This window comes from Aedes albopictus, chromosome 1, assembly GCF_035046485.1.
Source record: "Aedes albopictus strain Foshan chromosome 1, AalbF5, whole genome shotgun sequence".
NCBI classification, from domain to species: domain Eukaryota; kingdom Metazoa; phylum Arthropoda; class Insecta; order Diptera; family Culicidae; genus Aedes; species Aedes albopictus.
The window spans coordinates 288419356-288444045 of NC_085136.1; the positions used below are offsets into that span (position 1 = coordinate 288419356).

A 24690-nucleotide genomic window follows, 5' to 3' on the forward strand; every position below is an offset into this window, starting at 1 on the left:
TTAATATTAATTTTAATTTTCAATATCAGTATTTTCATATGTGATAGTTGTTTTGTGAGTAAACCCTAATATGTTTTGAATGTCTAACGCTTAATAATGTTTTCTTGCCATATCAATTTAAAATAACTAAGAAGCCGAAACCAATAGTGTGAAAGTGCAGCATTTAATAGTGCTTGCTTATAGATTCGAAGCCAACGGGTGATCAAGACTCAAGACTTAAGACGCATACTTGACGAAATCGACAAAAACTGACTACTTCGTCCTATATATATATATATATATATATATATGTTTATACTAATATAAGTGGGCCGCGGAGCTGTGCGGCCCAGTATTTCCTTTTATTTTTTAATTCCAGAAAACGCCATAGTTCTGAAGAAAACCTATCCTTGGACACCCACGAAGTTCCCAAACACAAACGGAAATTGTCCGGAGCAATCAAGATAAGTAAAAACTTTTATAAACAGGCACGCAACTCTTTCTACTACTAGGCAAATAGAATATTTATGTGTTTGCTTATTCATCACATTCGTGGCGGTGCGGAACATTTTATAATATAGGTACCGTACTTAACATTTCTTCAATTCACCTTCAAATAACTGATCTTTAAATTTTGTATAAAAACTTGCATCTCAATTATTTTCATCATATTAGTTTTCTTTTATTTCAGAATTTTTAAAGCATTATGGTAGAAAGAGTTGGTGTCATGATTCATGCAAAACTTGAAACTGAAAACTCCTTATTTCCCCCTATGGGTTCCCAAGCAGCACCTGCAACATCATCTATAATGTGTCTTTCTATGCTTTGGTCTAAATGAGTTGCACTAGAAGCACATGAAACTTCCATCTTGTCAATTGAGTTGCATTTAAACTTCGAAATTCGTAAAGTTGCGGCTTTGTTTCATAGAAATCACAAATTACCACGTGTTTGACATCGATTCGTGGAGGCGGAGCTTACATATTCCTCGCAAGTGATAATACAGTTAGCTCACATTAAAAGTGCTATGTAACATGCATGAAACATCTAACTCTGGTTTGTTTGTTCAGATTAGGTTCCAAGAGCGTTGCAGAAAACTTGAGCGTCTTTTCATTTTGACAGTTCTCTAACTTGTGACAAAGAAGGTGCAATAAAGTAACAAGCAACTTCAGTAGCTTTTATGATGCGTTGAGCAGCGATTCTCTCACAGAGCTCTTGGTGTAGTATGCAAGGTGAGTAGATAATACTCCTGGTGTCCATGGTTCGAGTCTGAACGATTTTTTTCATTTTTTTTATCATTCCCCCTCGTTTATGTTGCATAAGAATTCAGAATCTGCGCTTTTTGGGTTTCAGATAAGAAGCAATTGTGTTCTGATGTCCGTGATACGGACAGTGTATAAATTGCACTAAGGTTGCTGTTACTGGCTTAGAAACAAGTCGTGTTGCTTGGGTTATAGGGAGGAGCGGGACATTCGAGCCTACTCATCAGTGGAAAGGACTTGCTATGCTAATCGGTTTAGCATAGGGCAGATACAAGTCTACTGGTAGACGTATCGCCCAGCGATTCAACGCAGATTGGCCACGGCCCGGGGGTGCGTTGATTATAACAATACAACAGAACAGAACAGAATATAGTCAGGCATATCTCCTGGATATACTTGAGGGATCCTTCATGGAATTTCTACAAGAATTCATCCTGGATTTTCTTCTGGTGTTTCTCCAGGAATTTTTTAGGGGATACCTCCTGCAAATCCTTCCTACTACTCGGAAAGATTTCCTTTGAGAGATTCCGCTGAAAATCCTCCGAGGATTCTACCTGGAATTCCTTCGGAGATTTCTACCGGATTTTTTTCAGGAGCTCCTCATAGAATTCCTGCAGGGATTTCTTTTTGAATTTCTTCGGGGATTCCTCCTGGACTTCCTCCAAAGGTTCCCCTGGACTTCCTTAGGCAGTTCCTCCTGGAATTCCTTTGAGAATTCTTCCTGGAATATCTTCGAAGATTCTTATTAGAATTCTATCGGGAAATTCGCCTGGAATTCTTTCAGGGATTCCGCTTAGAATCTCTCGCGGATTCTGCCTAGGTTTTCTTTTGAAGTTTTCTCCTAGACTTCCACCGAGAATTCTTCCTGAATTTTTTTCGGGGATTTATCCTAATATTCTGTCGTGGATTTCTCCTGAAATTCCTTCGGGGTTTCCGACGGATTATCAGTCGTGGATTAATCCTGGAATTCTTTCGTGGCTTCATCCTGGAATTCCTTTGTTGAGTCCTCTTAGATTTCCTTCGGTGATTCCTCTTGTAATAACTTCGGTGATTTCTCTTGGAATTCCTCCGGGGATTTCTCCTGGACTTCGTTTGGGGATTCTGACCAACATTGCTGAAGACACGAACATTCTAAATAATCATAAATAATCCATGTCAAAGTACTTCTTTTTAATGGCACACTAGCGCCACATAGCGGCGTAATCACGTACCAAACATTCCACCATTTGAGGGTGATAAACCTGCTGAACAACTTTGCTGAAGGTCAAAACTTTGCAGAGGATGCGGTTTTTGAGATATAGTTTAGTAAATCATAAGGTTTTCAGGTGATGCCAAACTTTTCGGGGTACTGCAATACTAGACGATGCGATTCCATATTTACGGCGGGTAGTATATATGCCCCAGGATTATATGTACTATATTATATATAGGATTATATATAGGAGCATTAACCCTCAACCATTTCATATTTGGGAACTCATCAGGCGTCCACAATCCTTTAAGAACACCGCTGGACTTGGCCGAAGCTCTTCGTAACAGCTACAAACGATCCCAGTATTTGTCCGATGCTGTATGGGACCGCTGGTTAAAGTAATATTTCCCTGCAGTGAACAAAAGGTCCAAATGGACGGAAGGGTGCGTCAGGTCATAGTGAAGACTGCTTCAGGAACCTTTAAACGACCTGTGGTGAAACTAGCAGTGATAGAAATTTTGAGCAATGGTGATTCCAGAGCTAACCAGCCGAAAGCAGACCCGTATTCACGGAGAGGGGACTGTTATGGCTACACTGAACCACCCCAGCCGTTTGTCGTACCTGGAGCTCATACTCTGGTTCGACGTGAGTGACTTGAAGCCTGTCACTGGACTGTCAAAAGGACGGCGACAGATCGATGTTGATGGACTGCCAACGTGCTCGAATCGCATGAAGAATTATATTAAATATCATCGAATTATTGAATTAATAGTGAACTATTATGTTATTTTCGTATACTGTTTGCTAGTTCAGTGGGTGAAATGCTGAAGGAGTTTGGGTATGATGATAGATACACCGATAATCGCAGTTGTATGATTGTCTTGATTTTTTAGGTTAACCGCTGTTATATTTTCCCTATATATGTGGAACGGCTAACCGTTGACCTTGGACTGTATCGATCACGGCAAGGTAAAGCGATACGAATTTATCAATGATGTATGGAATTCAACCATTATAATTATAGGATTTAGAGCTCGATCAGGACTCACCATTAAAGGCAGAGAACGGTAGAAGACCATGTAAGCGTACTGAAATTGCTAATTTGGGTTAACACTACAACGTTAAATACATTTTAGCTTTGAGCTGCTGTCGAGAAACTCCGCTGCTACTTAGATATTTACCAATCCGAACACCTTCATTCTTAAAAAGTTAAAGCTGTCATATATGCCGATTACATGAAACTCTTCCTAGAAATAGTAAACGATGAAGACTTGCACACTTTTCAACAGGGAATCGATATGTTTTATATGTGGTGAAAAAAAAAGCTTGGCGTGAGTCGATTCTGTGTTGATGGACTGCATTTGTATTTTGAAGTGGTGGTTAGAGCGATTGTCATTTGACATTAACCATCCTGAGTGTGGGGGCCCGGGGCCACAGTGTTGTGGGGGCCCTTTTTAGAGGAAATATTTTTTTGTTCATGTAACATAGGAAAAAATGTAAAAAATATTAATCATTCTTACAAATAAATATCATTAGGAAATTTTAATGTCGTCGTGAAAAAAAAAATGAATCTCGAACAATAAGCAGAACTAGGAAAAATGTTAATATCCATTAAATTTATTTATTAGATCCCATGCCTACTTAAAATTCATGTCAAAGTTCCTAGAGAAACTGCAAGAAGAATTCATAGGTAAAATGTTCAAGAAATTTCTAGTAAAATTTGTAGCACAATCGGTGGTGCCGTTTTTGCGAAATCCAGAAAGAACTTCTAATGAATCAGTGCTGCAATCTGGAGAAGCTGCTGGTCGATCACCATAAAGAATGAACACTTAACAAAGATATGTTTTAACACGACCTCTCCTAGTTCTGGCGGCTTCTCAAAAGAATTTTCCACAAAACTTTAAAATCAAAGAGTAAATTTTTATAAGAAATGATGAAGACATTTCGAAGGGAATCTATGATAAGTTCCTGATAGATTTTCTGATTTTATTTTCAAAAGAATTTTCAATAAAATATCTCAAAAATCTTTGGTGAAAATGTCTGAGTTTTTAGCCAATTTCTCCGAAAATTTACTTAAAGGAGTTGTCAATTTATTACGTAAGGAAATTTTCACGATTTTTCGATACCCCCTCCCTCCCTTGTAAGATGTTTTGTATGAGAACCCGTATATTTTTGTATGACGCGTAAGATTTCTCAAACCCCCTCTCCCCCATAAACCCTTACTTAATTAATGGACAGTCACTTCAGTCAGCGAATCTCTCATCCTAAAAACAGCGTACTGACACTCTTCAAAACAATCAGAAACTCTTCGAAAATTCATGCTAGATTTCAACAGTTTTGATGATCTACAATTTGAGTCAGTCAAAAGCTGTCTAAGCAAAATAAAACTCTAGAGTACCCAAATAGAAACTTTTAAGTTTTGAGAAAAAACCCCATTACTCCAACTCTATGAGAAATTGTTTAAGATATTTCCAAAAGCCTTAGACAAAAAAAAAACAAACAAATATAGCAGGAATTCTTTAGAAAATCAAAGATCTTCAAGATTTCCGTTATTTTTTTAAGCAATTGCATAAAAAAAGTAAATGATAATAAGTTTTGGAGGCAAAATTCATTATTTCATAAATATCTGGACAAATCTTGGGACAAATAGTTTCAGTTTTTCTCAAAAGAATCACAACATAAATCTTGCCAGTAGACAGTAATTTGAAGTTCTAATGACATAACTCAAATCTGGAGAAGTTTCTTGCACTATTATTTTTTCATGCTTCACATTTTTTTCGTGAAGTGGAATTTTGTGGGGCCCCTAAAATGTGCCCCCCCCCTGAATCCGGCACTGGCTCTACCTGAAGTAATTCTTCGAGAACTCCTGGAGAATCCGAGAGGAGCTGCTGGAGGATTACCTGGAGGAATGCCTTGAGGTCTTCCTGAAGGAATTTCTGGAAGAATCTCTTGACAAATCCCTAAAGGATTCCCTATACGAATTTCTGAAGAAATGCCTGGAGAAATTCTTGGAGGAATATCTGGAAGAATTCTTAGAGGAACCTCTGCGGGATTTTTTAGAAGAATCTCTGCAGGAAATCTCAGAGGAATCCCCGCAAGAATTTCTGGGAGAATCCCTGTAGCAATCCCTGGAGAAATCCCAGAAAGAATTCCTGAAGAAATCGTAAGAGAAATTCGGAAAGGAAGGAGTTTCTGAAGAAATCCCGGAGAAAATACTGAAGGAATTCTTGGAGAAATCTTGAACCCTAAAGCCCCCTCCCCCGTAGCTAGGTCAGTGTCATCAAATCATTGGTTTTAGATAATTAGACTACAATCAAGCATTTTTTTTTTTGTTAATTTGAAGATTTACAGTTGAAATACAAGGTGCTCATTTATTATGCCCCGCCTATCCCTAGTTTGTTTCTTGGAAGAATTTCTGGAATTTTTTTCACACTTTATCATCAAACTTGTAAAAGGCTATGTAATCACCATTAATTATCAATATGTTTTATTCGAATCTATTTTCACAGGTTCTGGATCTGTCTAACAATCGGATAGGGGAGATACGCGGGTACGAGATGATGCGCGCCCATCAGCAAAATTTGCACAAATTGTACATCAAAAACAGCACGATCGAAACCCTTCACAAGGACTCGTTCCGAAATCTCACGATCCTGATCGAGCTGGATCTATCGAACAATAAACTGAAACGGCTAGACCCTGGCCTGTTCGATGACTTGAAAAAACTCCGGGTCATCATGCTGAACCACAACCAAATCGAGCGAATAGAGAACAATCTGTTCCAGAATTTGCGATTCCTGACCAAGATCGAACTGAACGACAATCTGATCTACCGGGTAGCGCTGCACAGTTTCATCAACGTTCCGGCCCTGTCGCAGATCGAGCTGGACTACAACCGGCTGCAGATTCTGAGGAAGGAGACGTTCGTCAACTTGGAAAAGCTGACGAGTCTATCGCTGACGAACAATCCGTGGAATTGCAGCTGCGCCCTGCGAAACTTTAGCGAGTTCATCATGACCAATAGTCTGTACAGGTCACCGACGACCTGCGAACAGCCACCGATGCTCAAGGGCAAAGAGTGGAACGAGATCGATCTGGACGACTTTGCCTGTCGGCCGCAAATTATAGACAACCGACTGATCTACCCAAGCGATGGGCAGAATGCTACCTTTACGTGTAAGGTAACGGGATTACCCCTGCCAAAGGTGGACTGGTTGTTCCACAAGCGACCAGTGTCCAAGAACGACAAACGGTGGAGTGTGACGTACGCCGTGCGAACCAATGGAAAGGACACTAATGAGGTAAGGAATTAAGGGAACTTCTCTCATATAAATTCAATCCTACTTGATTGTTAAATTAACGATGAAATATTTTTCAATCCAACAGGTCCTGGTTTCGGAGTTAACGATCGTCGGGGTGAAGCCGTCGGATCGGGGTTCCTACGTTTGCAAGGCAACCAACCCCGGTGGAACGGACGAAAGCGAACAGTTTTTCGACCTGACGAGTCCCGCTCCCGAGGTGCGACCGAATCGAACGAACGACATCCTCTGGATTGTGCTTTTTGTGGTGCTGGCGATTCTGGTCGTGCTGATCCTGGTGATTATGGTTCTGTGCTGCGTATGCCGAAAAACGCGCCGCTTCAAGAAGAATTCGTCGATCAGCGAAAATGGACTGATGAACTCCAAGATGGACAAGTCGGCCGATGGATCTGTGCTGGATGGGGGATCGGTGATCATGGAGATGCAGAAGAGTCTGCTGACGGAGGTGAATCCGGTGGAGAAACCTCCGCGAAGGTCAGACATCGAGGCGACCGACAAGAACGACTACGACGAGGGTCCCGAGGTCAAGAAGACGCTGCTCGAGGAAACGGGATTCGGTGAGTGCAAGTTATTACTTTTGTTACATGCTTTTACAAGGGTAAGTTACTGTAAAACAAGATGACTTTTTTTTGCTAGTTTATCAAAATTTCCTGGTTAACCAACAACTTATTTTCCTCTTTCATCTCCCTTCAGCCACTCAGGAGGACGAAACGGCCTCGGTTGCCCTGTCGGATACGGCGCCACGAACCCGTGCGGCCTACGTCGACGAGGGTGGTTATGGTACCACCAACCTTCCACCGGACCTGCTTGCTTTCCCGAACACCCGGTTCCCGCAGTCTCCGTCGATTCAGAGCTCGATGTCAAACATCCACGACGGACGAATCTACGCCACCAAGTCGCCTCTCTCCAGTCCGATCTATCAGCATAGCCCTAGTATCCTGGGCGCAAGTGGCCAAGTCCCGGCCGGGTTCCGAACGCTGCAGCATCCGAAAACGGGTCGAACGTTAGCGATCGCAACGCAGCGATCGAATTCGCCCTTCACGCCGGCGCCTCTAATCTACCCGCAGGTCGTTATGAAACAAGGTTACGTCACGATCCCTCGGAAACCTCGCACCCCCAGTTGGACCCCATCGATCAACTCGACTGCAACGACGGCGGAACTGCTGCCACCCACAAGCCCAACGTCCAACAGCGGAGACCTCCCGGCTGCGACGGAACCGGTATACGACAATCTCGGCCTCCGGACGACCGCGTCCGGCAATTCGACGCTCAAGCTGAACAAATCGGGCGGCAAGGCGGGCGCGGGCTCCAGCAGTACCTACAGTATGAAGAATCGACCACTTCCAGCGACTCCCGGCGGACAAACGGCCCTGCCGCCGACGCACAACAATTCCACCGGCGGCAGCAACTACGAATCGATTCCCGAGGTGGGAGGACAATCAGCGACGCCTGCAATAGCCGGCCTGGAATCGATCTACGGAAGGACCACCACCGGCGGAAGCAGCAGTAGCAGGAGCAAAGTACCACCTCGGCCACCACCGAAGCCTAAGAAGAAGCCCAGCCTGGTGGTGGCGGCGGCGACATCACCCGGATCCAGTGGCCTAGCCAGTACCAGTAGCACCAGCCCGCTGTTTGCCGACGAAGGAGAGGACGGAACAGAGGTCTAGCTGCCGCCTTGGCCCCTGGCCGCAGGTGGACGCGCAATAAACGACGACGAAATTACCGATTTTCCTTATAGGGAGTTCACAATCGGTAGTGTGAGTAGCTTTTAAAGATTCTTATATATATTCAAACAAAAAATAGTTTATTCGGTGAAACATAGTTAATAGTTATTTTTTCTACTCTATTTGAACGTACAATGCGGTGGGGAAGCGTGATCGAGTGTAAGAAATTGTGAAACTAAAAGAAAGAGAGGAGTAAAATATGAATGAACTCTAGTGTAAAAAGTATCGATTGAATGAAACGATTACGATGAATCTTTATGAAATAGCATATTATAAAGTGTACTAATTATGTTTTTTATAAGAAAACTGACAGAAAATGCAACTGATAAAAAATGGAGATCAAAAATTTTGAACTATATAGGCTATAATGTTGCTAGATGATAAGTTAGCTAATAAAAACGAAATGGAACGAAAGTGTTGAAATAATCGAACGAGTTGCTATTTATTTTGTCTTGATTGAATTCATGCGGATGACAAGGGTCCTGGATGTCCATCTCTTCGATTTGCTGATGACTTCAATATCTAATCGAAAGCGAGTGTAAGTATTTGATTGTACTATTTTCATCTAAAAATATCTATTTTAATCTAAAAATTCGTACTGTAAATATCTTCATTTTGCCCCCACTCGCATATCAATCCCATTTGACTTTTCAGCATTTTTGAAAGCAGGGTTTCGATACCTGTTCTGATACAACAGTTATTTTATGCACTTATACCTAATTATTGCACCTTTTTTTAAGGACATACAGTGTATCAAACAATTGTCCGTACAGCAATTTTTTGGCCAAAATAATTTTTCATTCAAATGTTCATAACTTTTTTATACGTTAATCAAAAACGCTGAATTTTTGAGCAATCATGAATATTAAAACTCCATTGGTGAAATTTTGAGCGAGATCGAATAAGTTTTGTGAAAGTTGTAGAACTTTCAGAAAAACTTATAAGATTTTTAAACACATTTTTAAAACATTATATCTCAGTATGTACTCGATGAAACTTTTTCATTTTTGTTTTGTGTTACAGCTGATACCTAAAGCTTTCATATGCAGGTACTTTTGAGGTTTTATATTCACTACAAAAAATATGAAAAATGTGCTTATGTAGTTGACGATGTTTAAAAATTTACCATATTTTGCACATATAATCTGCCAAACGTTTTCCACCAATAAAAGTGCATTAACAGAACAAAAAATACATAGGACCTACTCTTCATTTGTAGTTTAGTAGGTCCTGTATAAAAATATTTCATTAAGAGAATTTAAGAACGTTGAAAACACTTGGCACTTTTATTGATCAAATTATAATAAATTTCCTAATGACACTCTGAACATATACAGATTTTTCATATTTTTTGTAGTAAATATAAAACCTGAAACGAAGCCGCATATGAAAGCCTTAGGTATGAGCTGTATCACAGAAAAAAATGAAAAAGTTTCATAGAGTACATATTAAGATATAATGTTTTAAAAATCAGGCCAAACATGTCTAAAGGTCCTATCTGCAGAAGAGAGGCTCTCTTTGGTTTCCCTCTCTTTCGTTATTATCTCAGCTGTTTATTTGTATTATGATTATCACCTTGCATTGAACGATGGTCAAAACCATTGGTTTTTTGATTTGTAATGCAAAAAGATTTGAAAAGTGTACCATTACATTGCAATAATTGAAAGAGAAAGTGAACAAAGAGAGCCTCTCAAATGCAGATAGGACCTATTGAAATGTTTGGCCTGAAATGTTGTTGACGAGCCGCATTTAAATAAGTTTCCGTGGTTTTCTGGGCCAGTCTAAAATTGGACCCGCCTAACCGCAGCATAACCACCGCAGCATGACAGCTTGCGTGTGGTGGTAGTAGTAGTGTGATAGGCAATAGTGGTTTCGCAGCGCGGTGTCACGAACACTAATGCAAATCTACTGGTTGAAAATATGCCCATTTGATTTTGCTGCGAACAGCTGATCTTTGTTTACTATTTTCAACCAGTAACTCAGGTGGTGTTCGTGTAATGCAGCGTGTACGTACACGCAACACCACTAAAAGCAGAAACCACTATGAGCGAGAAGGTAAATAAAAACCATATGATGATGATGGGAATGACGATGATTATGACGGTAGGCGCGGTAGGCAGATATTTCGCCATTGCAGTAAAAGATGAGGCAAATTAGTTGAGTTGTGCAAAGGCGCGTTATTTTATTGAAATTGTAGTGAATTCGGGGCGAGAACACTTCCAAAAATCGGTTGTAATTATCTGCAATACGGTAAGAACCTGAAAAGAAATTAATTAGTGTTGACCGTGAAATGTTTGTGTGAATACTTAAGCCTAGTTTGGTGTTTGAAAGGAATCGCCCAAGAAACTTCTTGACCGATTCCTGGCAGAAACTTTCCACGGTCACTGCCATTTGAACTGTCATTTCTTCGCAACTGCGTACTGCGATCGAAGAAAAACGGTTTCTTGGGCGATTCAGGCAAGCAATTTCCCATGCATCAAGATAGGCCGAAACATTCCTTCTGAACTGCAAACAGCGCTTTACCAAGATTATTTCGTAGCTGTTGCCAATCCGATCCGTGACAGATACCTGGGAATCACCGGTAATAGGAATAGGAAAGGTGTCCACATTCCGGCGACATTCGCTGTAAGTAATTACACGTAGATAGTAGCAGAAACGGTTTGAGTGTTTATTTATCATTTACTATCTACCGTACCTAGGATAGGATGTGACAACAGAAATTCGCCTGCCTTGTTATTTTTACGTTCGATTTCGTCAACGATGGAAATCCAGTGCTGCCACTTTTCTTTATTCCAAATCTTTCAAACGATTTAATTTTAACGATTGAAACGATTCGCACCGTAAAATATATATCGCATCAGGAATAGCATAACTTGCAAGTAAAATTGATTTCTAAAGAAAGGTTCTCTCATTCATAGAGAAATATATCAAAAATTCAATTGATTTTGCACCAAATCAATGGTATTTGTCAATTTTCAGACATAAGAGTCACTTTAGGATGTTTCACATTTGATTGCTGACATTTTTAAGCCAATAAAACTTGAATAGAAAAATATAATAATTTTGAATATTGTTATCACATGCTAAACCGACAAACTAGCAACACGGCCAAATCAATAACAAAGCGATCTGATCGCAGCAAACGGGTATCAATTTCTACCAATCAGCGACTGGTCTCCGTTTGACAGCAAAATGGTCTCAAATCGGCTGACTTCGTGACGCATCCTATCCTAGTACCGTACTACAGATTCACACTCAATCAAGTTAGGGTAACTGCACCCATTATCATCCCAAGATAGAATTGGAAACCACTTCTTGTGAGTATTTGTACTAGAATAGATTAAGAATGTTAATTGAATGATTAAATAAATTGCAGTTTTAAGCGTTGCTACAAAATCTGAGCCGCTCTAAAAATTTTGGTTTCCCTTCGGGAACAAATGTGTTCAAAAATTTTATAAATTTTACAAAAAGTTCTATAAATTTCAGAAAACTTATTCAATCTCGCTCAAAATTTTACCAATGGAGCTTTGATATATGATGCATGATTGATCAAAATTTCAGCGTATTTGATTGAAGTATAAAAAAATTATGATCAATTTAATAAAAAATTAATTTGACCAAAAAATTGCTGTACGGACAATTGTTTGATACACTGTACTTGTTAGAATCCCAAAATGGTCGCCATAATGGCCGACTTTGGCTCCTACTCACGATTTCGAGGGCACAAATATCTTCGTAAACAAAACCAACGCACCTGAGCTTCTTATTTTAAAGTTATTACAAGTGAGAAAGAACAGAATAATAAAATGCTTTGTTATATAAAACTTGCTTCTTGAGATTTGTACGTTTGAAGTTTTGATGCGCTGTTGAAGCGGAATGTCAAGACGTTTGTCCTTAATGACCTGCATAAAATGTAGGAGAGTTATACAAAATCAAAATACAATATACAAGAAAATACAATAATAACGCTAGCTGGCAACACGCGCCCAGGAGTTGCTTATAAGGATGTGCAGGGATTCTCAAACTTTTCCAGCTAGCGATCCATTTTTGTTGGTAATTCAATTTGGCGAATTACCAGCACGTATTTCCATAAAATACGTCACTTAAGAACATTTTTTATGAACTTCTGAATAAATTGGAAATGAAGTCAAACATTGTGATGCAGGGTCATTAGGCCGAAGGCCATTAGGCCGAATGGGCATCAGGATGAATTGCAATTCAGCAATTATAAAACTGGAAACAGATTTGCCAAAAACTATTTTAACAATGAAACTAGAAAGAATAGCCTATGTTTAAAAGGAGGAAAAAATATTGAACATCAGCAATTTGAGCGTCGAAACCTATTTTGGCAATGATACTAGAAAGAAATACCTATGTTCAATAGAAGGAAAAATTCATGCTGGGGGTGACGTTTTAAGTTCCCGGTCGGTCCAGGAACTTTTTATAAAGGAAATTTCCTTGATTATGATGTACCTCGTGTCCGCCACATGATATACACATGCAACGTGGTCATTGGCAGCGTAAACTCTCAGTTAAGAACTGTGGAAGAGCTCTAGCTGAGCCGATGAGTTTTTAATATTTTTTAAGTATAAACGCTTTATTATTTTTATCCCCCCCCGTCGACCAGCCAAAGAGTGGTGCGACAAAAAGTGAAATATTTTTTTTTTGTTTTTATTTATGTGTATTTTAACTTAGATGCTAATTCTACACTTAAAGTGAAATAAGTATTTGTAACGGCCTAAGTTAAATTAGATATTTATAACGATATCGACCCATGGTTTGAGAAACCCTGGGGTAGAGTGAAGGGAGGTAGCAAAGGGAATCCCAAGGGGTTTCAGTGGAGTACCAAGAGATCTTAGGAGCATTTAAGGGGTTATACATGTTGAAGTGTTATAACAATTTCTATAAAAAGTGTTTTTGTGTTTTATTTAGAGAAGCACGCCGTCACTATGATTACAGTCCAACGGCTTAACTGATAGCGCAAACCCAAAACAAAAACATTACTAGAGGACCTTGTGATGTCCTCGAACGATCGGAATAACAAAAAAGGTTTTATTTCTCAAACGGGAACGATTTTTCTCAAAAAAGTCGCCGTTTCAGCAAAAAAAAAAAGAATAAAATAAATCACATTGATATGATTTCTTCTAGAGAAAAATATTGATCCTTCAAGGACACGACACATAAACAGCGAACACTCAGAAAAAAACGGTTGAGATCTGATTCCGAGATAATGGCGTTTAATCGCGCTGGTTATAATCACACTCATAAGGGAGCGAGGCGCAAAATGCTATATCTTTGCTTCTACTGCTTGGATCTCTATGAAAACTGACAGAGCATTCTTAAGAACCCATACTTAAAGATAAGAGAATAAAAAAAACATTTCACTAAGGGTTTCACTGGAATCTAGGGAATCTCAGGGTCACTTCAGGAACGCTTCAAGGGCTCTTAGGGAAATTCTAGACAATTAAAGGGAAGTTTCAGGGGGTTCCAGGAGGCCTCGTAGTTAGACACTTCAAGAGGTCTCAAGGGCATTCCAGGGGTCTCAGGAGAGTTTCAAGGGGTTCCAGGGGTGTTTCAGGGGTCTGAAAGGCATTTTAGGTATGCGCGTAGCTGCCCTCCAATGTCGTACGCGCCTGCTATGCACTAAGCCAGCGTGCACGACTTTAGACAGCACGCTGGCGCAATGTATACCAAGCGCGCCCGAGTCTCTGGGATGCTTCAGTGAGTCTCAAGGGTGTTCCAATGGATCTCAGGATCAATTCGGGGGTCTCAGGGATTTCAGAGGCGTTCCAGTGGGTCAGAGAAAATTTCAGGAGGGTGTTTCAGGGAGTCTTGCGAGAATTCATGGGGTTTCTGGGCTCTTCTCTCTTTTCTTCTGGGGTTTTTGGGCTTCAGGTGGTCTAAGGGACATCCCAGGGATTTTAGGGGCTCCAAGGGAGATTAAGGGGGAGGGGGTATCGGAGGTTTCAAAAGCGTTTCAGTGGGTATGTGGAGGTCTCAGGGGCGCTTCAGAGTGTCTCAGAGGCTTCTCAGGGAGACCCAGGGGGTTTCAGGGAGGATCCAGTAGTTAAAACAAGCTATTTTCAATACCAGGATAAACGACTACTACCTTGTCTCAATATGATAACGGACTTTGGCATGCTGAAGGTATAGTTGGTTGCTTTCCAAATGTGGATTTTTATGCATTTCAGCAATCACACTATTTCTGTGCTCGAGCACGATTGCCGACGTCATTTTAATTAATTCCACATTTCACAAACTTTGTCCACAAGAAGAATGCACAAATCTGCATAAATAACTGACCTGCAGCAACTTACTAGAGAAAAAAAAGAGAGAAATTGAATCGGAGAGTTATCAGATGGATGAGAATCAAATCAAAATTGAGAAAGAATTTGGTGAATCACATACCACGTGTTAATCTGTGATATTTCTCGAAGTCAAAATGCTGTCACACATCATAGTTGAACTTATCGTCATACTTTTCAACAGTCATAATTTCATACAGTTCAGCTCGAGATGCATTTCTGTACATTGAGATAGCTTTAGATAAATTCATCTCATCACTTAACCAGCGGTTGCCAGCGGGTTAGTTGAACCCTGACACTCTAAGCAATGTTACAACTACAACAACTACAACTTTGTCGAAGACCGCAATCAAATCTGGCGTCTCAAACCAAATTTCAAAAATTTTGTATGGAAAAAAATCCACGAAGAAGGAGATGGGGTGTGAGATGAGTAAAAATAAGTCTACGTATTTAATGCACAGCACTCAAGGCTCTTGATTCGAGACCGGTTGGTAAAATTACGGACAATAAATCACGTTCATTTGTAAGAAAGGAAACTTACTGTACGAATTTAGTTGCGTTGTGTTTTTAGAATGACCCTGCGGAATAGTTATCTCAACTGCAAGGCTGCTTTCAGTGAAGGAAACAGAACTTGCTTTGCCTAAAATGAAGTTTGCATAGGAGAGGTAGAATATTACTGCCGTAATTCTGCAAAGTGACGTAAGCGCCATTCAAAATTTCGATATTTGTTGGTATATTATTTAAAATATCTGATGTAAAAATAACACTGTGGTATGCTTGCTGTACTAGAATGCAAGATCTAGTCGTAATCTATCATCTATGGAGGAAAGAAACTTAGAGGATAACCAAGAGTTTTATGCATTATAACCAAAAAATGTGCCAAAACTATCCATGTCGCTTACGTCACTCTGCAGAATTACGGCAGATTACGTTAAGGTTGAAGGATTCTTCATTGACATAATCGTCATCATCGAAAATTCGAAAGCAGTTTTCTTGTTCAAAACTGAAATTTCTGCAGTGAAAATGTATTCACTGTATTGCGGATGGAAAAATCCTTCAACCTTAACCCTTCAGGACGCGCGCTGTTGTAAAAAGTACAACACTACCAAAAAACATCGCTCGTTGTATACAGCGCGAACGCGGTGCACTTTCGGTTGCTTGATGGAGCGCGTCCTGGTAGGTTAAACAAGTGGACCGGTTTGATGGCAATTATTCTTTAATATTTAAGAGTTGTAATTTATTACGTGTGTCGAATGAAAAAAAAAAATGAAACGAGTGATAGGGAGCCAGCGTGTGGTGGCAGGCACTATGCCCAAGGACGTCAAAGAGTATTTCCTTAACGAAAAGTTCCTGATCCTACCGGGAATCGAATTTGCCACCTTCAGCATGGTCTTGCTGAATACCCGTGCAAACCGAGAAAAAAAACGGTGAATCAGCGTAATGAAATTTATGGGCTCAACCTTAGTAAGATGTTGGGGTCTATACGACCAAAAAAAGAAGCACGCTTAACGTGCATTACGTCAGCGTGGGGCATCTATCCTAACATCCTACGAAGGTTAATAAATGTGTGTAAGCCTAAACATAACCCTTACGGATGCATTTTAAAAGAATAACGTCTGAAAATATGCCACGCAGTAAGCTATAGCAAGGTACACTGGTATAAATTTTGTTGTCGAAACTATCGATTGCATAGGTTGCATTATTTAACTAGCAATGCGCAACATTACCAAAACAAAACAAAAAAAAAAAATCAACAGCTGAACATTGTATTTTTAATTATACTGTGTTGTAAGATGCAAGTTCTCATATTACAGTGACCGTCACAGATTTTGTTGTCGGTTGTAAATCATTAGTACGATTATTATTTTAACCATGGCTTCGGTAGCTTACACAATAACTTTTTTTGTGTAAATAAGCAAATAGAAGTGTACAGCACCCCAGTTCATGCAAATATGTTAACCTTAAACGCGGACAGTACTCAATGTTAGTTCTTTCTTCGGCAGAGAAGTAAAGGTGTGGTTCCCGAGGCAAACTAACCTTAGGCCTGATAAAAGATTAATAAAAAGAACGATGATGATCTCGACATAGAAAAACAGACGACATTCTTCTACTCACTCTATATCGTACATCTTTCTAACGGATAGTTCAAAAATGTCATAGTTAGACGTTTGCTCATTGTCGTCACCCAGAAGAGAAGGAAATGTTCTCATCGAGTAGTAACTCGCGAGTGAGATCCAGAAATAGCAAGATCGAGTACTGTCACGGTCGCCATGTCACATGTTCCATATTTTGGAGAAGGACTTCTTTTCGTAGAGCGCTATTGACTGAAAACTCTGTATAACCAGGGAAGTTTTTCGGCTTCGCAGTCATCAAACGCAATCAAACGACTAAACGAACAAACAGTTCTCCAATCCTTTGCTAAGAGTAGGGTGAAAATGGGAACCACATGTTTAATAAGGGAACCAATACCCAATTGGGTTTTTAGGGGTGTCCGGGTTATTATAGTCGGATTCTCCACCCAAAAATTAGTCGAAATCCAAAATTTCATAATTTTTGGTGTCCGGGAACTATTTTTAAAATGCATTTAAAGTTTGTATGGGGATTTTTTTGTTCGGGTCGAACTGTAATTTTATCGATTGAACTGTCATTCCACAGACAAACAGACGTAACACTTGCGAAATTTTCATCGACCAGGCTTTTAACGATCATTTTAAATTTTCATAGTTGTGGCTTTCACAACCTGAGGCGCTCATCGTTTTTCTTCGTGTTTGACGTTTCAAACTAGCGCCTTCTGTTGACGATATTGCACAACACAGTGATTCGTACAACTTTTCCACCAGGTGATGGTATTGTGACCTGGGCGATGAAATTCCATGAAAAGCGTTCAATGTGTTACGTCTGTTTGTCTGTGGTCATTTTTTTTTTTTTTTTTTTTTATTCAGCAACAATTACAATTACAACAATAACATACACACAAACTTAAAACTATTGGCTCTCCCGGTGTAAAACCATAACTGAGCCGTGATTCGAGTCTGTGGTCATTCTATCCACGGAAATTAAAACTGTTTTGTTGACTTAACCATCGAACAATGGTATTGAAATCCAATAAAATCACGTTATACTCAGAAAAATGAGCTTTTTCGATTAGACTATAGAAAATAGCAATATTTTATTCACTAAACAACCCAGTTACTGCCTTTTTGAGTGCATTGATAGAAACGAGAGTCTTGTTTTGTATGATTAATACGGAATAATGTTTAGTGGTTCTCAAATATCCTGACAAAATATACATACGGCTTACTCTTGGGTCCTGTGTGAGTGCATCTGCAGTCGCCTGATTCGGGAGTACGAAGCAAATCAAAAACAAAAACACTCACAAGTTTTTATTCGCAAAGAATTCGACAATGATTTTTCATAAGGGCCTAACTGACTTGATCGATTTCTCTTCGTCAACTCTCTCTTTCGCTAATAACTTGATCAAAACAAACAAAATCATTATTCTTTTTGTTTCTATAGCAACATGTAGTCGTCTTCTTCGCATTTCAATCAAAAAATCTTTGGAAAACTCAAGACACATTCTGTGATAACACAAAGAGAGGATCGATGAAGAAAACTCGAAAATGTCAGTTTGGCCCAAATGAAAAATCAGTGTCGAATTATTATTAATTCATTAAATTATGGAAATATGAGACAACTCTGATACTTCACGCGTTCTTGATAATTATCAGCTAAATAATTCGATTCTTTGATTTTTTTTCTTCTACAGGATGACAAACTTTCACGACCTCAATTAGCCGCATGAATTAGGCTCAGTTTTGGATCGCTTTCTTTTCGCTGCTATGTAGCATTGCGATGGTTGGAAGCCTAAGCTGGAAAATGGATTCTTCTCTAATAGACCTTTCCCGACAGATGTTCGTACTATAGACAATAATCATTTTCTTACGGTGGAAAATAAAACAAAAGTCATTTTATTTCTTAAAATGGTAAAAAATTGGAAGTGTCTGAGAGCCCTATAAAACAAGGATCATTGAAAAATTGTCTTTAAAAATACTTAAAAATAAGGATTATGATTCTACAGGAACAGTCTATTCACGGTCTAAATACGATCCGTTCAATAACGGTCTGGCAGTTTTTCCGCTCGGAAAAGCAAATCTAATCTGTGTGAAACAACGACCAGAGCCGACCCATTTCTCATCCCCCGCTGGCAGCTGTCTCCGCGCCTATACTGCAGCCATCCAGCAGTCCCATTTGGCTGGGTGCGCACGCTGACCCACCCTCCTCACTGGGCGCTCACGAAACAAATAATAATTTAAAAATTCAAATTCAAATCAGGCCGAGCGCCAAGCCAAGCCCGCCTTTTCTTAATTAATTTTATGCTTCCGCTTGGCGAGTGCCCGCGCGTTTCTCTTTCTCTTTGGCTGTTGCGGCTCTGCTCCTGCGGAAGCGGAACTCGTGGTGGTCCTGTTTTCCTGTAAAATTATCAGCTTGTCAGGGGAGGGAACGTGGGTGTGGGAGGAAGGAGTGTGTTGTCCTTGTCATTATCTCGTGCTTGCTGGAAAATCACTACACAAAATGCATATTAAGGATAACATCCATTGGCGTACATCAATAATACAAACTACAACACAAGTTGACGCGTATGACCAATTGTATAACTTTTTACACGTTTACTTTTTCATTATATTCTAGGTTATCCTTTTACATCAGCAAAGGAAGTTTTCCGATGCTAAACCCCATACAAATTTGAAGCACAATGCTGAGCATAGGGATTCTACCAATTACACTCTAATGTTGCACAGTTTTTGAACGCTACAAGGAACCGAAAAAGTTTTGTAGAAAAAAAAACGATTCTGTTTATTCAAACTAATTTCCAAGGAATAAAAGGAAATTTCTGTCACGAGAAGTTTTGCTGAATAGCTGCATGTTTACCGAATCGACTATGCGAGCCCTCAAACTAACTTATAAGGCGCATTTTACTCCTGCACTCCCTTGGCTGGCTGGCAGGCTGCGCTTAGTCCCAAAGAGTCTCCATCTTTCGGCCCTAATTTTCCTACAAGCATGGTCGAACAGTGTCGGTCGCGAAAATCAGCGAAAGAAAATCCAACCGGGAATGTCAACGGCCCAAATTAAGTAATAATTTAATGAAGATTAAAATTATGAAAGTGGGAGATTTCTTTTTTTCTGCTTTTGGGTCTTCGCGGCAGGTTCGTTTTGAAGGTAGCACTGAATGTATGTATGCGCGTATAGCCAATACGCTAATTGGGTTGCATATTCTGAACCTTCTTCAGAAATAATATTTGCTTGTTACTTCAGCAGAATTATTCACAAAACTAATACATTTTCATCGATTTTGTAAAACGGAAGTGGTGCAAGAAGGCTATCTGCCATGGGGCTTTTCTTCACTCTGTAACGCGTTATCGTATACTGAATGCATGGAGTGTCACACTTTTACAGTAGAGAAATTGCCAGCGGAATTACTAGAAAATTCCCAATTAAACTCTAGAGAAATTCCCGGAAGATTCATTTTCGGCGAAACTCCTCCTTCTAGAAGAATTTTTTTAGAAGAATTCTCAGAAGATGAACTTGTAGAGGACTTCACGGAGGAAACACTAGAGAAATTCTCGGAAGAGCTCAGATGAATTCCTAGTAGATCTTCTAGAGAAATTCAAGGAGGGATCCATAGAGGAACTCCCAGTGGAAGCTCCTAGCGGAGTTTTCACTGGATTTCTTAGAGGCATTTCCAGTAGACAATTCATAGAGAAATTTCCAGTGGAACTCATAAAGGAACTCCTATAGAAATTCCCAGTGGAACTACTAAAGAGATTCCTGTATAACTTCAAGAAAAATTCCAGAAGATTTCATAGATGAACTTCAAGAGGAAACTTTGAAAGGCATTGTTAATGGTTAATGGAACTCCTTGGGGAATTTCCAAAGCATTTTCTAGAGCATTGCCCGGTTAAACTTTCAGAGGAATTCCCAGAAGAATTTATAGAAAAACTCACAGTGAAAGTCCTAGAGGTATTCCCGGAGAAACTTTTAGTTGACTTCCCGAAGAAACTCCTACATGGGAATCCTGAGGCAATCTTAAAGAAACTCACAGAGGAATTCCTAGAGGAATTCATGGAGGAACTCCTTGAGGAATTCCCGGAACAGTTCCTAGCTGAATTCCAGGGGCAACTTCTAGGATAATTCTCGGAACAGCTCCCAGAACAATTCGCGGAGGAACTCCTAGCTGAATTAGCAGAGGAACTTCCAGAGGAACCTCCTAGAGGAATTCTTGGGGAAGCTCCTTGAAGAATGCTCGGATGAACTTCTAGAGGACTTCCCGGAAAAACTGCAAGAGGAATTCGCAGAGGAGCCCCTAGGGAAATTCCCAGCAGAGTTCAAAGGGAATAACCAATAGAACTCCTGTAGAATTGAACAATGGAACTACAAGAGAAATGTCTAGAATAATTCACAGAGAAACTATCACAGGAAACTCCTAGAAGAATTATCAGTGGAACTTCTAGAAGAATTTACGGAAGAACTCCTTGAGTAGTTCCCAGTTGAATTTTCAGAGGAATTTTCGGAGGAACTCATAAAAGAATTTTCGAAGGGCCTCAAAGAAAAACTCCTAGTGGAACATCTAGAGAAATTTCTAGTAGAACTTCAAGATAAATTGTCAGACGATCTCCTAGAGGAATTCCCGGTTAAACTCAGACGAATTCCTAACGGAATTCCTAAGGAAATAGAACTGTTTAGTAGAACTCCCAAAGAAATTCCCAGATGAACTCCCAGTGGAACTCCTTGAGGAATTTCCGGAGGAACTCCTAGCGGAATTTCCAGAGAAACTCCTAGAGAAATTCCTGGAAGAACTACTAAAGGAATTCCTGATGGAACTCCTAGAGCAATTCCCGGAGGAACTCTTAGAGGAATTTCCGGAGAATTTCTTAAAGGAAGTCCCTGAGGAACTCCTAGAGAAATTCCTGAAAGAGCTTCCCGGAATTTACGAAGCAACTCCAGTGGAGCTTCTAGAAGAATTCTCGGAGGAACTCCTAGGAAGCGTTTAAAAATTACGTCATTTTTTAATGCCCCTTCCCCCTCGTAACATATTTTCCCATACCTAATACATGGCTCGTCACACAATCCCAGAATACACCTCACCCTCAAATGCTACGTCATTTTTGGATGCTCCTTTAGAGAAATTCCTGGAGGCATTGCTAGAGGAATTTATGGAGAAACTCCTAGAGGGATTCTTGGATGAATTGCTAGAGGAAACCTGGGATGAATCTCCCGTAATTTGCAGAATTACCGGACGATCTCGTTGAGGATTTCTCAGAGGATTTTATACGGGAATTCTCTGGAGAATTCATGTACAAGAATTCATGAACTTCTAGAGGGCTTTTTAGAAGAATTTTTAAATGAATTCCCGGAGGAATCCCAAAAGGAATTCCTGGAGGAACTAATAAAAAATCCATTTGAGCTCCCGGGGGGAAAAGGCTAGAAGAATTTTCGATGAACACTCTCGGAATACCCGTATGATCTTCTGGCGTTCTTTTAGAGAATTTTCCGGAGAAAATGCTAGAGGAATCCCCAGCGAAACTGCTGGAGGAATCCTTTAAAGAGCTGCTCGAGAAATTTCCTCTCTACTAGAGATTTCCAAAACATTTGCTTTCCAAAATCAGTATCATTTTCTGGAATCTCGTGTACGCCATTTTTTTCATGAATCCATAATACTTGCCCCGAACGCCCAGCATCCTATCAATAGGACACCCAACTAACATTGTCAGCGCTACAAGCTGTAACCGTCCTAAACAGTAACATTTGAACTGGATATGGTTTCGGAAAGAAGGATCGCACATTTAACACGGTAACGTTCATTTTGAACGTTTTGGACGGTATTTAGCACCAATGATGATGCGTGGGCCAATTCGCGACTACGAAGTTGTCGAATGTGCGTGAAGGTTTACGTGAGAAAAAACGAGAGGGAAATATTTTTTGCTTTTTTTTCACGCACATTCTGACAGTTCCTTACGAGGTTTTTCATTAGAGCGACAAAGAGTTGGAATCTCTTTTACCTTCGTAGTCGCGAATAGCGGAACTACGGCGGCGAAAAGGCTGAAGCGAGCACCGATAGGGCACGATCGGAAAAATATTCGGGAATCAGGGCGAATGTGATCGGTCTCTGCAGAAATCGGTGCGACCGAGACTGGCAGTTGGTTCTAGCGCTCTTCACCGCAAGGACGTGCGCGCGCGGCTCGAAGATTAAAAACCCCCGGAACTTCGGTAGTGTGTACCAGTACAACCCCCCCCCCCCCCCCCTCTGTACACGTGGGGGAGGGGCCGCCTTCGTCAAATGTTTCGTATATGCGACGATCAGGTGGCGGAGAAACAACTTCTCGGTGCGTACGGTGCGAGGGGTCGTAGTGTCGTCACGTCGATACACGCCGATCGTGCCCCCCCCTCGACAAGCGGGTACGGTGCCCGTTACCCTCGATAACGCACCAGAGTCCGTCCGGTCATTATAACCAGTGACACTGCAGTGCTCATAATACACCTCCCCCTGCATGAGGGACCGGAATACCGTGTGACCGATGCCAAGACACGACCTGGACGGCCGACCAACAAAAGTACCTCCTGCGAAACTGCCATGCCCGCGCCATCACCAAGTCTGCTTCATTGGGTGCAATACATCGGATAGCTTTAAACGTGAGTAAATGTTTCACTTTCCCACACCGAAAACTCTCCCTTCCTTTCAACGCCCTGGGACTCGGGAGCAAAAGAGGCCTTTCGCGCCCACCCCGGAAGCTGCCGACGGTCAGACCAGCAGCTTGGGGTCTAGGTGGGTCCTCTTCTGGGACTGCACGAGCTCCCGAGGTCAAAAGACGTTTCATAGCTTCAGACATTTGCTTTCTGCTGTATAACCATCGATTAAAAGCAGTCAAAATAATAAAATGAAATAAAAGGGAAGCTAGTAAAATATAAATCATAAGCTAATACACGACTGCAAAACAGGCTCCATACAGCTACCAAACTCGGTTTTCAGAAATCCATCGCTTGTCACTGGGGTTGCCTTTGCTCCACTCTATTCCAACTCCGGGAGTTTTCCCGGAAGATATGAAAACTTTAGCAAATCGAATGGGAGTCCCCACTAACAAAACAGCTGCTACTATACAGTACAATTTGTTATACTGATAAATCCCCAAACCAGCAGCGCTTTAAAGGCCGTTACTCGATTTCATTACAGCTAGAAGCCGTTATAAAGAAACTGTTGGTATACCAACACGGCTTGTCGGATGTAAACATTATTATCAAAACAAACTTTAAGCGGGATATATAGCTACTACACATTTTTTTTTACAGCTATCCATCTCTGTGCTGTGAAATTATTTGCCTTTCCTTTTTTGCATTTTAATTCAATGCCGGAAGATGTGCAAGTCGAGCAAAAGTCTCAGCCAATACAACAGCTGCTTTTATACAGTACGTTTTGTAATGTTGCCAAATACACGAAACAGCAGCGCTTCGTAGCTGTTTAAAAACACTCTTTCAGCTAGAAGCTGTGACGAAGAATCTGTTGGCGCAAACACACAGCTTGTTCAATGTAAACATTTTTGCGTTTGACGTTTCACAAGCCTTTGCAGCAAGATGGAGTTGGGTAAGGTTTTTTGTGGCACAATGATGAAGCCTTGTCTGGAGTAAAACAAAACGGACTATTTTCTATGCTATTTATATACAGCAGTGTGGCAGCGAGGGCATCATCGGGACCAGTGGATACGGAAATCGGGAGTTCGATTCCAAGTAGCGGCAAGTACTTTAATTATTCAATTTTAAAAGCGATAATTCCAGTTTCACATGTATTGCGTCACGGTATCCATAACCTAGCTATATTTAATCGATTAATTTGGGGATGCCGTATAACTATTATTTAACATC

The 24690-nt window shown here is 40.5% G+C and overlaps 1 protein-coding gene and 1 long non-coding RNA gene across 3 annotated transcripts in view; both read left to right on the forward strand.

The window, feature by feature from the left end:
- LOC109414931 (uncharacterized) overlaps positions 1-8904 on the forward strand; it is a 336264-nt gene extending 327360 nt beyond the window's left edge. For both annotated transcript variants that reach the window (XM_029860325.2, XM_029860326.2), the window contains 3 exons: positions 5940-6731; positions 6817-7306; positions 7443-8904. In XM_029860325.2, coding sequence (XP_029716185.1) covers positions 5940-6731; positions 6817-7306; positions 7443-8416 — 2256 coding nt within the window. In that variant the 3' untranslated portion in view covers positions 8417-8904. The remainder of the gene's footprint in view (positions 1-5939; positions 6732-6816; positions 7307-7442) is intronic.
- A 1302-nt stretch (positions 8905-10206) lies between these two features.
- LOC115259820 (uncharacterized) lies at positions 10207-13939 on the forward strand. Its single transcript, XR_003894302.2, has 3 exons — positions 10207-10723; positions 11013-11098; positions 11721-13939. It is a non-coding gene; the product is annotated as an uncharacterized LOC115259820 (long non-coding RNA).
- The last annotated feature ends 10751 nt before the right edge of the window (positions 13940-24690 follow it).